The sequence below is a fragment of the Charadrius vociferus genome, unplaced genomic scaffold, assembly GCF_000708025.1.
Source record: "Charadrius vociferus isolate BGI_N301 unplaced genomic scaffold, ASM70802v2 scaffold549, whole genome shotgun sequence".
Lineage (NCBI taxonomy): Eukaryota > Metazoa > Chordata > Aves > Charadriiformes > Charadriidae > Charadrius > Charadrius vociferus.
This window is the reverse complement of record NW_009650103.1, coordinates 651,554-667,527: the sequence shown is the minus strand read 5'-3', so window position 1 is coordinate 667,527 and position 15,974 is coordinate 651,554. Positions and strand designations below refer to the sequence as shown.

The following is a 15,974-nucleotide window of genomic DNA, read 5'->3' as shown; positions in this document are numbered from 1 at the left end:
TTTATTTCTTGTGTTTATGTTGGGTGGAGCTACTTGGAGTCGAATTTGGTTTTGCATCCTTGAAACAAACAAATGTTGGCAGTAAATACCGGCTTATTCTAGGCTGTGAGCCATTTAGTGGTCTAACAAAGAGCCATCCATCATCCCAGGTAACTATCTATTAAGCAGACACCAGCAAGACATGGAGGGCTAAGCTGACAGCGTTTTTTTCATGTAACAAACAGCACTGACATTTAAAGGTGAAATCCCACATAATTGTGAATTTTTAACTCCAAGTGGAAAGTTCTGTTTTTCTGTTTTATAATATTTTGGAAGTGTTGGAGGAAGGAGAGAGAAATTCCCTTCTCTTTTTTAATTTTAAATGTTAATGCTTTTATCCGGTTTTGTTGGTTTTTAACAAGTCTAAGGAGCAGTATCACTCACGCTGGTAATTATATCTACTAAGGAGACCTGTTGTTGAGCTAGCCGCAGCTCTTCAGGAATCTGTAGAAGACTGTACTGAATGAGCAGAGGGAGGTTTATGTGTTTGGTTTTTGGTTGTTTTTTTTCTCCACTTCTCAAATCAGTAGAGCCAAATAGCCCTGGGGATTGTCTTTTCTTGTTTGTTTGTTTTATGTTCTTCATAAAACGTGCTGCTCTGCAGATGATAAGGGACTTGCCAAAAAAGGAGTGTAATTTGCCTTCCTTGACCCTTGTCTTGGGATGGAAGAAAATGAGTGTCTAATTGGCAAGGGTGGGCGATTCGGCCTGTTTGCAGTCATGTGTCCTCCACTCTTCTTACATAGTAGCGCATGGTGTGAGAAGGGGCAATGGGATAGAAAAGAGAGCTGATGAATTACAGAGAAGATGCGGGAAGGCAGCTTGAAGCTAAAGGCAGCAAGTGCCATCAGCACAAATTGCCGTTACCCTTCATAAACAGAGCATTATGGTGATAATCCTGACAATTTAATTCAGTGCGAGGGCGAAAGACAGCATGTGTTGGACTGTCACCGATCCTCTTAAGCACTGATAATTTTTGTTTCTTTATCCTAAGTCTTTGTAGCTTTTGACTTGGACCGCACAAGTTACTGGAGTTTGCATTTTTTTATTCCTTGCTTAATTTTTAAATCTCTTGGGTTTTGTTGGGGATGTGTGTGCGTTGTGCATTTTTTTTAATTTGTTTTTTCTTTTCTAAATGAAATTCCCACTGGGTTTATTGAAATGTAAATACTTCATAAAATATGTATTTCTAAGAAGACAAAGCATGAGACGGGTCCCCGCAGTCTTCAGCTGGTGTAAATGAGCGGTGCTGTGCTGATTTGCAGTAGATGAGGATCTGACCCAGAGTTTTTCTTAAGCCCCTCCACCCACCCCAGCATGCATGGGAGTAAGTCCAGAAATGTTGAGAGTCGGAAGTAATGAGAGCAGACGTGGCTTTGTTCCTGGATGAAAATTCACTTCGGAATTAAGGATGACTGCCTTTGAAATTGGAAATCGCTCGCAATTAATTTTCACCGGTACCTGAAGCCTCTCCTTGGCTTCCACTGTGGAAAGGCAGCGTTAGCCTTTGCCAAAACGATCTCACTTTGGCTCTGCTGAGATCAGTAATTCCCATTGGGGCTCAAGGAAGCTGCATGCCTCTCTGCAACTTTTCTTTTTGGTCTTTGTGTGGCTTGAAGTTGTGGTTCTTCTACCTAACTGTGAATGCGTGTGTGCACGCACATACACACTCATGTTTTCTGCATGTTTCCTCTTTCTTTTTTCCTTTTTTCTTTTGTTTTCTTTTTTTTTTTTTCCTTAAAAAGGTTAGACTCCAAGATGTTCTGTCTCAGCTCTAAGCGTAACTAACAGATTTTCCTTCAAAGGGAGGAGGGAAGAAGCAGAAGAAAGTCAGTGAGGTTCACTTTTTTTTTTCCGCCCCTTATGTCTCTTTTAGTTCCTTCAACTGCAATCTAGCAGCGCCTGCCTTGACAGCTATCAGATAATTTCTTTATCTCCTAACAGCGGCCTAACTAATTTATAAAGGAAAACGCATCACCGTGAAGGCACGAGTCATTTCTCTCCCTTCCCTACGGTTGTGCTTGCCCCCCTCCCCTGCTCCCCTCACATGAGGCTCCCCGCTGTGAACCAAGTTCACATATCTGTTAGGCTGCGAGCTGGCAGCGCGCCAGGCGAGAGGAGGATCGGAGAGGGGGTGACATCTCAGACAAATCAATGTCAAAGGTTTGACGTTTTCATTCATAGCGGTGTCAAAGCAACCTTCGGGGGGGGTGGGGAGGTATACTTTTCTCTTGCTTAAGTGGTTGCCATTTATGTTTTAATTTACTGTTATACTTTTCAAAAACAAACAGAGAAACCCTCAGTTGTCTTTTTATTCTCCGTTTCCCTTTCTCCCCCATCACTCCCCCGCCTTTTTCTCTGCATCCTCTGCAGAGGAATCTGCTACATCAGGAGTCCCAGCTGCACGGTGGTGGGACTTGTCTCCCATATAGAATATCTTATGGCCACGCTGGCCTGTACCTTCCAGGCTGGATGGCTATTTCTTTGGACCATCTCTTTTCCTTTCCTTATGTTATGGTGGTGAGCTGGCTGAGGTTGAAATGGCAGATTGCAAATGTCAAGGTATTTGTCGTTTTAACTGGGAAGGACTGGGGAACAGGCGATCTGGGGAACAGGTATCCTGTTGCACAGTATGGCAGAGTCATCCCTTCCTCCTAACCAGGCGTTTAGAGATCTTTGAGTGAAGAGAAGGGGGGTGTCCTTGTTATAATTTCTTTTTATACTTTACAAATTGAAGAATATCAGCAATGCTTTCTTCAGAAACCACATACATCTTTCTGACCATCTGAGATTCAGGAGTCAGAACTGTTGGACCCCCAACATTTCTCTCTTCCTTAGACTGATATAACCTCAAATGAACTCCTTGGCTTCCATGCAGTATTTATGATTTATTCTGGTATAAAAAGGAAAAGAATCTCTTTTCTAAAGATGACCTTTGCCCATTGCTGAAAATTTGGGCCCACGAACTTCACCTTTTATCATCTGAGTAATTCCCTTGGAAATGGGACCCAGTTTGGATGCAGGATTAATGGCCTGGAGCTGCACAGCTGTTCCTGTATTGTGTCACCTGGTGTGCATGTGCCCCGTAAGACAGTGTTGAAGAGGAGGAAGAATTTCTAGTTTCCTGTAAATGCACCTCTAAGTAGGACCACTCACTTTAAAATGAAGCAGGTTCGGAAGCATTTCCAGTATCTGGGCCGTAACAGTACCCAGCAGTGTCTTGCAAGCAGGACAGGAAAATAAATCATCTGGCTGAATCTACAGGAGGAATATGAAAATAAATGCCCAGCGTGAAGCCTGGCTAAGGACAGCTGACTGACTTTACTGTATTTAAAAAAAATGCTATGGGGTCCCTAATGGGCAGGGCTTTGGCTTTATACTTCAAATGAGAGGGAAGGTGAGTTCTCAGAACAGGGAAGGAAATCAAGCCATGTTTTTGGTGTCAGAGGTGGCTTTTGAAGCTATAAATAGATTGGAGGGTGAGTGTGTCCATCAGGAAGTGTGTCTCTGAGGTTTGACCCAAGCAACGTAGCAAGAAGCTGGAATGATGTAAGATCCTGTGGGAAGGAGCAATGATGCGACCAGAGGGAAGGAAGCTGCAGGAGAGTTGGCTTGATCGGAAAAGTTCCCTGTGGTCCTGTTGTTACCCTCCAGGCTTCAGTCACTATGAGAGGAAGGAGCTGTGTCTTCACACTTCAGTTTTAGGTCTTTAGTTTTGGGAGTTGGGTGGAAAAAATGTGTGTAAGCGTCAAAGCAGTTTGTTCCTTTGAATGAGGGTTGAGCAGTGTCTCTCATTCCAGAAAATCTGAAAGTTAAACTGGGGGGGAGACAAGATGTAGGAGAAAGCAGAGTGAGTGGAGCACATCTTTCTAGCCCGTATGTGTATGTCTCAGTCTCTTTCTCACACTTGCACAAGCAGCCGAAGGCAGACACCTGCTCCTTGCCCATGGCATCTAACGTACAATAACGTGTTTCGCACCCTGTGGGTTCAAAGTGGAGGTTACAGATCCCGTTGTTTCTAGTCATGAAGTAAATCTACAAGAAGCATGAATGTTATAAGCTGCTTCAACTGTTGAGTTTCTTCTAGTGGAAAATGTAACCAAATGGTTCCCAATTGTCTTGGGGCTTCTCAATGCAAGGAAAGAAAAATTATGAAAACAACAGAAATTTAATTAAAGGCCTAACATTTTTCTTTAATCAGTTTCTCTGGTTGAGAAACAAGGAGACTTTCAGTGAACTGAAAGTCCACCCTCACTTATTTTGATGCTCTGTTAGAATTGGGGTGTGTGGTGGTGACTTGTAATGGTGACGAGATTGTGGGTAAAACGTGTCTGTGTTCCAGTGAAAGCACCAGTTCAGCTGGGGTCAAGATTTTGTGGTAGTTACACTTTTAGGGTTACTGAGTGAGTGTCTGGGATAAGGTCTCATCTATTTCAGGGATAAATTCTTAAGTTGAATTTGTAAATCTCAATCTTTCTGCTGTCCGTTATCAGCCTGTGGTTCATTACATTCTATATCTGAAAAGTAGGAGAAATGGTGATTTTTTTTGTCTTTGTTGCTTCAGTGTTTCAGAGATAAAGATGGAGAAGGTATTATCTAGCCTGATGAAAGATGATCGCTTCAAGCTGCACAGACCAAGAAGCAAGGTGAGTTACTCTGCTGATTTGGAATTACACCAATTTTCATTTACCAGCTAAACATAAGTATTCCTCCCTTAGCTTTTATCTTTACAATATGAGGGTTGGTATATCCATGATGTCAGGCAGTGCAAACAATTATAGAACTGCCTTATATCACAATTGTCCAATCTTTAAACTGTTGTCCCCAGAAAGCAGTCGCTTCGAACTCTTCAGCAAATATTTTTGTAACAGACAGTAAATGTTTCTGGCTTCGAAAGCTTTGGATTTTTTCCCCAACAATGTTCTGTTCTCCTTGGCTTTTCTGCACTAAAATACTGTTGGAGATCACAAACGACACAAAACATCTCTGAAGAAATAAGGAAAATGTATTTGGTGGTGTGTTACATATGAGGGTTTTTATTATCTGTATTTACGTGGAGCCTAAAACAAAGCTCACTGGGTTGACAGGCACCTTTTCATTGACTTCGGCAAGCTTCGGGTCTGCCTTCAAGTTGCTAATTCACAGGATTCAGTCATTTACAATTGATGTCTTGGGTGTTTCCGCATTCTGGCAAATTAAATCCTCCAAGAACCCTCATTTTGAATGGAAGTCAAGAATGCGTCAAGCATGATGCAGCATGCTTTTTTTTCCCCCCTCTTGTTGCTGTTTTGCCTGCTCGTTCTTTCTGTTATATCATGTATGAGCCTTCTCGCTTCCTGTGAATGACTGCTACTAACTGTGGTGTTCTTGGTAAACATGCTTTTGAAAGATGTTCAGTTTTCCTACATGCCCTATATTTCACAGAAAGCCAGATCTGTGGCTCATCTGAGATACAGCTCTATTTAAAGCTCTTTCCCACCACTGCAGCTTTTCGCTGAAATCAGCCTGTAATGCCTATTTTAAATGTCTGGAACATGCCTAGGATATGACCTCTTAACTTGTTCAGCAAATATGTACAACTCTAATTGTGCTTCTTAACTTGTTCAGCAAATATGTACAACTCTAATTGTGCTTTTTTAATGCTGAAATTATTTTAAATAGCTCTTCTGCGTATAAATACTTTCCTTTTCTCCTGAATGTGCTTATAGGCAGGTCTAACTTTGGGTTTCCTTTGGACAGTTTTTCAACAATCACATTTATGTGGAAATTGCACTTTAAATTTGTTGCTGATGTGGGAGAGAACGTTATCTGTTCTGGTCTTGAGGACAAATGTTATTTCATGGAAAGTGGGGAAAAAAAAGAACATATTTTTTCTAGGAAATTGTGATTTGGCTTTTGCAAAGTGGCAGGAGAAAATGCCTGCTGAATGTTGTTGAATGTCAGAGCCCGGTACTTGAAGAGGTTCAAAATTGTTGATACATTTTGAAAATTCTCAGCTAAACATCTCGGTGCCTTTGTATCCTCGCCTTTGGCACAGCAATACAAAGCTAACGAGCCTATTTGCTACCAGGACTGATCAGATGGGTACTTCTACCATGCTTTCAAACTGTAAAATACTCTACACATTTAAGCGCAGAATATTCTAAGTACTCCTTTTCTGTCTTTATCCCTTTCCTTCAAAAAAAAAAAAAAAAAAACAAACCATATTTGAAAGTAGCTATTACTCTGGTTTCTGCTTGGCAGCGCTGCCTGCCATGCCCTGCCATGCCGGGTGCTGTGCCTGAGTACATGTGCAGAAGGAGCTGGTTCCTTTCACTTGCAGTCAAAGGTGGGATTGAATTCCTCTCTTCCCTCTGCCATCAAAGCGAATGGGATTTTGCTGTTGACTTCACTGGAACTGAGATATATCTACTCTGGCTGTAGGATGGTCTGAATCTGCTGCAGGGACTTATAAATACAGAATAACCTATTTTTGTGTGACTCAGAATCTGAAAGGACTGAGACTGAGAAATAGAGTTTCTCTTTATGGAAAAAACTCCATATAATTTAATGGGGATGAAATTACAGTAGTTCTGTCGGTATCAAACAGGCTTCTTCAGGAATTACTTGAAAAATACATTAAATGCAATCAAGGATTCATTCTGTTTGTTAGCTCTGTGTTTTATTGCCATCAGAGGCTCTATGAGTGGTCTGCACTGCGTTCTCCGAAACTGCAGGGGCACGTTTCCAAGTTTTCAGGAGGATTAATCTCTTTACGGCAAACTTACAGTATTTAATAGATGGTACGACAAATAAGCTGGGAATGCAGTGGGACGTTGCATAGGACAGAGAGTGATTGAGGACTTGTTATGAGGAGCTGAACCTGATCCGTTTGTGATGTTGCTGTTCGAGCGTTCGCTTTGCTTATCAGCTCTCCGTGCATTGAGTCATGTATATATTATAGTCGTGCACACAGGAACCTCATTATAAAGCTCTTCGGTTCTCATTGCCTCAACTGAAGTCCATTATAAGTACCACGTTGGAACATGTATTTTTTGGGCTTCTGTGTGCAGCCAGGGAGCAAGCTGAAGTGCCTGTAAAATGTATATTTTATATTTAGGTGTATAAAATATATATGTGGCTATGTCTGGGTGTGTGAATGTTCACCTGCCTACAAAGAGAATAAATTTGATCTTTCAACTTTTATGGAGGGGGGCAGGGGGACTTGGTGAGTTCTAGAGGAGGTGTGTGGAGGTTAGTAAAAAGTTGTTATTAAAACAAAATCCTTCATTTTGTTTTGAAGTATAATGGAAGCAGGAGATGTTACAGCCTGGGTTTTTGGCTTTTTTTCTTTCTTTCCTTTTTTTTTTTTTGGTACTGTTTTAAGAAAGAACTTTTCTACCTCAGTCTAGTTTTATTGTGTTTCAATCCCTTCTCCCATTAACATATTCTCTTAATGAAATCAGAGGCTTTCAGGGCTTATCCCATCCTCTCAAACCTAAAAGCTGCAGTCTTTATAATCAAAAGTTTCTTTCTTCTGAATGTCTTTTCCTGGTGTCGTTGGTGGTTGGAGGAGTCCCCCTGATGTCTTGAACTGGTTAAACAACATTGTAACAAGGCCTATTTCTTCTTTTAGCTTATAGATATTGTTATTGATCACAGTCATTATGCTCGTGGTCAGGGATCTGTCAGAACAGGCCCTTACTCTAAGCAAAGACAAGGTGGAAAAATTTCTCCTGTGCCACTATTTCTCTATAATGGCAATAACGCTTCTTACTTAACAGATGTAACAAATTCATCTAGATGGAGAGTAGATCAAGCAAACCTCTGGGGTAGGCTTTTATCTTTTGGGTCTTGGAAAAATGTGTAAGGTCTCAAATTAATTGTCCTGTTCATCCAAACCAGGATACGAGCAAGATTAAAGCTTGCTTATGTGAGTAGAGCATACAGGATGGCTTCCGAGACGCTTCCAGTGGCACTGTTTTATTTGATCTGTCCAGACACTCACATGATGTGCAGGTTTTATTTTCACAGTTTGGCTCTGAGTCAGTTTTAAATTTAGATTTTTATTTTATTTTTTTAAGATGAGCCTCTCTGGAAGGCAGAAATCAAACACAGATATTTTTTTTTCATGCCCATTAGGGGGCAATTTTAAAATGAGATCTGTCTCAAGGGGCTGAAGGGGATAAAAGACAAGGTGGAGATGGGAGGAGGGGAGAAGCTGTTTTCCGAGTACATTATGTTTCCTGCCATTTGCTTTTTTTCATTTATTTCTCTTGGACTGACCTCACACTTTGGAAATTATGCACCTAGTTTTTTATCCCTCATTTTTGTCTTACTTTTTTTTTTTTCCCCCAGCACCAGGAAGAAGAGATGCCTCATTTTGAAACCTAAAGGGGGGAATAAGAAAAGTCCTTTGTAATATATTGCCATATTATCACTAAATCCCCTGACAGTTGTGACACAGAAGCAAGTCACCTGTCACTTAAGCTTGAGGTCTCTTTAATTTTCTCCTGGAATTCGCACCAGGCTGTCTTTAATTTGAGGCCTTTATTGGAATTCTGAAACCTTTCTGCCTCCCCGGTGCTCAGATCTATTCTGAGTGCTGTTACAGAATGTATACAATAACCAACAGAGGGATTCAGAGGGGGCTGAAGCACTGTTTATTTAACACTCTGGAGGGATTTTCGTGCTTATTCGGTCCTGGCTACCCGGCTTTCAATATCGCTTTGACAACCGTTATGCCCTTCTCATTAATTTTAAACAGTTAAAACACAGGAAAAAGAGAAAAAGTTTTCATTATTAAAGTGCTTTACTTTTTAATAACAGAGGATTCTGTCCGCCAGGGGAAAGGGCAAACCTCACTAATTTCACATTCATATTAAAAACGCTGGGAAGGTGACACTTTGTGCTGCCAGGAGGCTTAACAAAAGAAAAGTGATGGGGGCTAGGAGGAGCAGGCGGGGGGAGAAAGTTTTATGTTTCACGTCAATGGAAACTTGTTAGTCACAGCGACGAGTGTCCACTTCAGGGAGGCAGCTCCACTTGTAGTTTATTAAACCTTTACAGAGGCCCCTCGACTGGAGACTGTCTCAGCTGATTAATAGGTGCACGTTAAGTCAAAGTAAAAGGCGGCTGTGAAACAGGCTGTGTTGTGAGTCTTTCTCGAGTGGATTGGGAGACGGATAGCCGAGACCAGAAATCTGGGAGACTCCTCATCACGCAGCCTTAAAATACCCACTGTTGTCTTTGCTGGAGATGCAGATGGGCAGTCAGTCCAGGCGGTGAGTGAGCAGGAATTCTTGTCCCAATACCTGCTTTGCTGGAGAATAATCTAGTGGCTGGAAGCTGTGGGATCCTGAGTTCAAAAGAGGGCACTGTGCAGGGAATTTAGACTGTATTCCACATCTGTCTCTGGGCAGATTCGCTGTTAGGCTGTAGAGTGGCAGATTTGGGTCAGCAAAACATTTTGTGTAGGGTGCCAGCAGCATTGCCTGGCCTCCACGATGGCCGGGGTTTGCGGTGTCAGTGTGATATGGTTCCCCTGGACTGGCAGCAGTGCAGAGGTGATGCTTGCAGCTTCGGGGGAAGGAGGGTTGTGCAGCATTGGCATGCAAATCTACCAGGGAGGAACAACAGGACTGTTGCCTTGGCACAAGCCTGGTACAGAGTCATGGGAACTGGATGTTTGTTTGCAGTCAGCCCTAGTCAGATGAGGGAGTTGACCAGATCAAGTTACTGCCTTGGATCTGGCACTCTTAGACTTGGATGCTGGTTCCTGTCTAAGTAGCTTTTGAGAACTCTGGTCCTTTCCTGGGAGAGGTTCACATCCATGGATGCTTGGCTTTGCCCTTTGCTGTCAACTTTCCATCAAAAATTCCCTTGTTTTCTGGTCCACATTTCCTTTCTCTGCCCGGGTACTTTAGAGAGACAGACAGCCTCTTTTCTCATCCCAGCAACAGCTTGCTCCCGGGAATGTTTGCTTTCCATTTCCTGAACTGCATCCTGCAGTCTGATCCTGGGAAAGCTTGAGCACACGCAAAGTTGCCCTTTGGTCTAAAGAAGTTTCATCTGCCATGTCTTTGATGGAAGGGACTTGTCTTATTCTGATGGAAACTCATGATGGCAGTTGCAGTTAAGTATGACTTGTTGACAGTGAGAAAACTTCATGTAGGCATCAATAGTGAGAAGCTCATTTAGTTGGCCTTGTTCACAGGCACTGAATTCGAACTGTTCTCTGGAGCTGGGGCTGAATGTAGATCTCCTGCCCCATAAGTGCCTAGAACAGACCAGGTGTTTTGGTGAACTGCACGAGGGAAGCTTGCAACATCAATCTAAAACTGTTAGTGCAGAGTCTGGGGGGGCTATTCCAAATAACTCCAAGAGAAATAAACAGTGGTATCTGGCCTGTTGAATCTGGGGGTGGGGAGGAGAAGAAAGGGAAAAAGATATGTGATAGATGTTAGAAAACACAAAATTAAAACTGATTTGCTCTCCTCACCACGCAGCACTCACAGGCTGCTTTGACTTTAACATCTTTATCTGTATTTTTTTTCTCTAGTAATATTGAGAGGATTACCTTTGTTGGCCCCTGGGTGGTTACTGTGTGATTTTACTGTTATTAAATCTATTGTAAACTGCTTCATTATTCCTGACTCAAATTCTCTCTTTCCTCTAATCCTCCCACCGCCCTTGTAGAAATCCTGTGGCGCAGACCCTCAGGAAGTCCGGGAGCGGGCCACGGTCTTGCAGACAAAATTTGAAAATTACGTTCACTCCAGCGAGGGGACTGTCCAGTGGGCAAAGAAAGGTCAGTGCATTTCTTTTCAGTTTATTCCAGAAGGACTCATAGAAGCTGCCAAGGTTTTCTTCTGGGGGAGAGCTTCAGGGAACAGGTCTGGAAGAAACATTTTGGGGCCGTTGGGCTCTGCAGGGGGTTGAGATGGGCCCAGAAGGCTTTGTGATGATATTAAATGTTAATTTCTTGCATTCCCATATTACGTGCAAATGAGGTTTAATCTTGGCTTTTGATAGGATTCACATCTGAGGGCTCTGACCCAATCGCATGAGCGAATAGATTATGTGTGTTATACTGGGAAGGTCATGGGTGACCTGCTTAACCACATCCTGGTGCAATACCCATTGGATGCTTTCAGTTTACACCAGGGATGAATTTGAAGCCTGTAAGACAGGATGCCTCGGGAGCAACTCTTAACAGGAAGGGGTCTTAGACTGGAGGTTGTTGTGTGGGGTGGGAGAGAAATGAGAGAGAGGGCAACTACTCAAAAAGGCAGGAAGAAGAAAAACTGGGATGGATTTAATAATAAGCGTAGCTAGATGCAAATCTGGGATTTGATTTCCCATCTTTACCGAGCAGGATGCTCAGCAGTTGTCACTGAGCAGTACAAGAAACTCTTCCCTTCTTCTCAGTTTGGAAAATCCAAAGGAAGGTGGGTTTGGGGGAAAGATGAAAAACTTGCCAGGGACGTGGTAGAAAAATAAACACTAAGCAATCTCCTGAGAGGAGCCGGAAAGGTGATGCAGCTTAGGCACCCCTCTTCTGCGTACTGTTCTGTTGTCCAGTAAGGCTGATCTGGGTGCACCTGAAAACTGAAGAGCTGTTGTAAGGGCAATGCGGGAAGTCAGGCCTCAAAGGTCCTTCACAATTACTTGGAATTTGGTTATTAAATATTGAGAGAAGTCCAAAAAATGCAAACTCTTTATGCAAGAGACTAAATCACTCTTGCTCATGCTACATAGGACTAGAGCCTTTTCCCTTTTTTTGAATCTTCTCTTCCCACATATCCCTTCCTGATCATTTGCTTTTTCACCTCATTTGTCACTTTGATCTGAGTCAAGTCCTGCTGTCTAAGCCTGCGTAGAAGTCCTGTTAGTTTCAGTTCTCCGGTGTTTCCAGTTAGGTTTGGATGAGAGGGGTTCTGAGATGAATTTTAATGGTCTACATCATTTCTGTTTACCATTATGTATACCCACTGTATGCGTATGCATACCAGTGTGGTACAGGTGTACCATATGTACTAAACTATATAAATCACATACTAAGGGGCCCAAAACCAAATGGGGAAACTGGCCTTTGAGCTGTACAATGTCATCATAAAAACTGGATAAGGGAAGGCTGTTCTCAAGGTGAAAGTTAAGTTCAGCATTAAAATTGTTTGGAATCATGAGAAGTGATTGTTAAAAGAGCTGAAAGGTGCTGTTTTTTTCTGAGTGTTGTACTAACTTTTAGATGATGACATAGCAGAACCACTAGAGCTCGTACGGTAACTACCTGCTTACCCCAAATTATTCTGCGTGCTTTTAATGATGCATGGCCATATTGATGGGAAAGGTATTTGAAATCCTACCATTTCACTCTTTGCTCTACTCCCCACCACTACATGTCACTGTACTGGTTTTCACCCCCCCTTCTGACACTTGCAGTGCTGTTTTTTCTTTTTTCCTCAAGGTTTCAAAATACCTTTCTCCTATAGTGAAGGTGTTAGAGGCTTGCTACACAAGCGGCTTGCTTGCACCCATTTTCAAGTGTATTGTGCTACTCGATGGGTATAATTACTTTTATAGCTGCACTTTTAAGTCCACAGTCTCAAAGCATGTGACTAATATGATCAAATGCTCGATTCTGCATGGATGAGCTTCCTGTTACTCCCCCGGGATTCCGTATACCCCATGCGAACTTCTAACCTGAAATGACTGTGACAGGGAGAATGACTGAATGGCTCTGGTCACACTTAGAAAACCTCTGTGGTCTCTCTCTTTACAGCGTGTGTCTCTGCACACACACACCACACGCACTTGTTGCTGACCTCAGCACTAATAACTTTTTTAGCCAGAGACAAGTAGTACAGAAAATATATCAGGAAATGCTGAAATGTCGTGCATCCCATTTATCTCGTAGAGGAGCACTCCACCTCTTTTTCCTACTCTGCTATCTACATATGCAAATTTTCCACTGCTGAGTGGCTTCCATAAGCCCCCTCTTCCTCCCCTCTGCGCCAAGCATCATGAATAATTAACACGGCAGCTGGCTTTTGCTTTCATGGCAGACAATCAATTGGAAACTGTGCCAGAGATGCATTTGTTTCTCTCTCTTTTTCTCTTTTTCCCCATTTTCTGACCTAGTCAATGTTAATAAGCAGTGTTTTGACTGCAGCCCGCTTTCAAAAGGCAAGTGGCTCCCTGCCCACTCACCCCTTCTGCCTCTTGGTTCCCTGTTTTCCAAACTCAAATCAAATGGTTCAGTGAAGGTGCTGCCCTTCAAACTTGATTGACTGATCAGTGGTGAGATGAGTGGGAGGAGGGGTATGGCTGGGCCCTGCTACCTGAAGGACCAATCTCTTGAAGCGTAGAGCCCCTTCTGGGAAATGGAGGACTCTCGTCCAAAGGATTATATGGTGATAAGTACTCCGTTTTGGAGCTGTGGGGACAGGTAGAGCTCAGGAGACTCTGATCTTTCATGCCACTGGGGTTACAGAAAGTGTAAGGAAGCAAACCCTGCTTTTCTCCTGTGCGTTTCACCATTTTATCATAGAATGGTTTAGGTTGGAAGGGACCTTAAAGATCATCCAGTTCCACCCCCTGCCCTGGGCAGGGACACCTCCCACCAGCCCAGGTTGCTCCAAGCCCCGTCCAACCTGGCCTTGAACACCTCCAGGGATGGGGCAGCCACAACTTCTCTGGGCAACCTGCCTCACCACCCTCACAGGAAAGAATTTCTTCCTAATGTCTAATCTAAATCTACACGCTCCTATAGCCAGTAGTTGCGCATTGTGCCTCATCCTTTCTGTCCTCAGCATCCATGTGTCGAGAGGGGCAGCAGAATTACAGGAGCTCACTGCTGTGGCATGACGCTTGGATCCGTGGCGGTTTTGGTGTGTTCTTCCTTCCTGTTCCCACATGCTCTGTACGCTGGCAAAGTGCCTCCACTGGTTTATGCAGCCGTGCGGCTGAGGTTGCGCTCAGGGGCAAGTGGTGGGAACTGGCTGCCAGCTGAGAGCATGGTGAACAGGTTATGTCACCTGTCTCACTTTCATATCTCATTACCCTCTTGTCCCCTGTTTAAAAAAACAACAAACCGACCTATCTAAGCTCCATCATACGTAGCACTCTTTTTGTTTATCCTTTGACTTTCCACACTTACATTTCCTATAGAAAAGTGGGGATGCACAGGTACAAAGGGCCAGTCTAAATCCCCGCTCTTACCTGAGTGCAAGTCTGAATCCTCACCCCAGGCCAGTATACGTTGCCTTAGACTCACATTGGTGTGGCGTAAACTGTAACAGCTCAGGCAGCTCGCTCCTGTGACGTTAAGATGAGGTACAGTTTACATGAATTATGGCCCGACCAACACTGTTACCAGTCGTCTTGAGTTGTTTTCGTTAAAACTCTTATCTCTTTGATCACAAATTTAGGAAAAGCTTTTTTAAAGTTGAAATTCTTTTATATCTGGCCACCATAATTGCACAGAAAAGCTGGAAGACATGACTCTGGCAACACTGAGAGGTCTAAAGACCTGATAGTAAAGATTTTAAAAAAGAATCTCACCCACAAAGGTCTTCATTTAAATCTCATGGGTGCTATAATGAACGTTAGCATCTCTGAGCCCCTCTAGAGGTAAGACATTTGCATGAGCTGAGGTTTTGACCAGCTAGTACGGCAGGGCTGTTAGTTCAGCTTTGGGTTAGAGTCTTACAGCTCTCCCTGGTTTTGTGTGCTCTGACTCAGGACTGGATCTGGCAGTTGTCTGTCAGGACTTTGGGAAGAGGGAGGCCTTTGACACTCTGATTCTCCAACTCTGATCTGCGGAGTTAGTACCAGCAGCCTTTCCTATCTGAAGAACTGTGGAAGGTGAGCTGAGCCTTCATAATAACAGATCTTTAGTATCAGCCATTTCAAATGCTGCGGGAAAGGCGGCTATATTAGCTCCAACGGGACCAAATTCGTAGCGGGAGCAAGTTCATATTGTTCCTTTTGAAGAGTTATACCTTCTCATAGCAGGTGAATTTGACCAATAACTTTATGAAAAAAAGCAGCAGAAAAGGGTTTCTGAGAGCATTTGAGGTGGTTTATAAGCCCTCAGAGGCATGGCCTTCAGATGAGACACTGAGATGGGGTATTTGGAATTTAGCATTCTCTTTTTTGGGAAAATACAGGTCTCTTGATGTTCAGATGCCTCTAAAAGAGTAGCATTGTGAAATTGGGAAGAAGGTGCAAAAAACTCAATCTTTTCTTCTCATCGATTGGGAAAAGGAGTTCGCTTTACTCAGTAAACAGAGCTTTGATGGATTCCCTGGGTCCTTCCAGGAGCTGATCTGCTAAAATGACATTTTTATTACTGTTCATAAACTCCAATCTCCGGCTGCTGCCAAGAGATTAGACATAAGCTGTGGGCAAACTTGCTGGTCCGGTGGCTCAACAGGCAAGGGCAGGAGAGGTTAGAGTTCAGAGCTTGCTGCTGACTGGGGCTGAGGGGGAGAGAAAAATGTAGGTGGTGGTTGGAGTCAGGGCTGGGGAGGCACAGGAGGTTTAGCAAGCAGAGGAGCAGCAGGGGATTGAAGGGAGGCGTTTTCTGAGCTGTGGAGTTTCCTTACTAAAAGTCCCTCTATTCCCCGTAGCAGAGAGGACAGCCCGAGTGTAGTTAACGTTCTGGGTATATGGAGGAGCAGTGGTACTGTTCATATTAGTGGATGATCGTCTTTAGAGCAATGAGCCCTGAGGGAAGGGCATTACAGGAATATAAAGATGTGAAGGGAAATTTGCATGCAATTCTATTATTTTTCCCTTTTGAGAAAGTGAGCTCTGTTCTCAGGGTGGTGATGAGTCAGGAAATCCACCTGGCTCTCAGATACTTATAAGGGACTAGCTAGTAACTGGTGAAAAAAAAAAAAAATGCATGGACTGCTGGGAGAGTCTTCCTATGCCACCTCCACACTTCT

The 15,974-nt window shown here is 43.3% G+C and overlaps 1 protein-coding gene across 1 annotated transcript in view; it reads left to right on the top strand.

Annotated features, from left to right (window-relative positions):
* The window catches only part of DDX31 (DEAD (Asp-Glu-Ala-Asp) box polypeptide 31), a 49,748-nt gene that overhangs the window by 22,058 nt on the left and 11,716 nt on the right, over positions 1-15,974 (top strand). The window contains exons 17-18 of the mRNA XM_009892312.1: positions 4,604-4,685; positions 10,717-10,828. Of these exons, the coding sequence (XP_009890614.1) occupies positions 4,604-4,685; positions 10,717-10,828 (194 nt within the window). The remainder of the gene's footprint in view (positions 1-4,603; positions 4,686-10,716; positions 10,829-15,974) is intronic.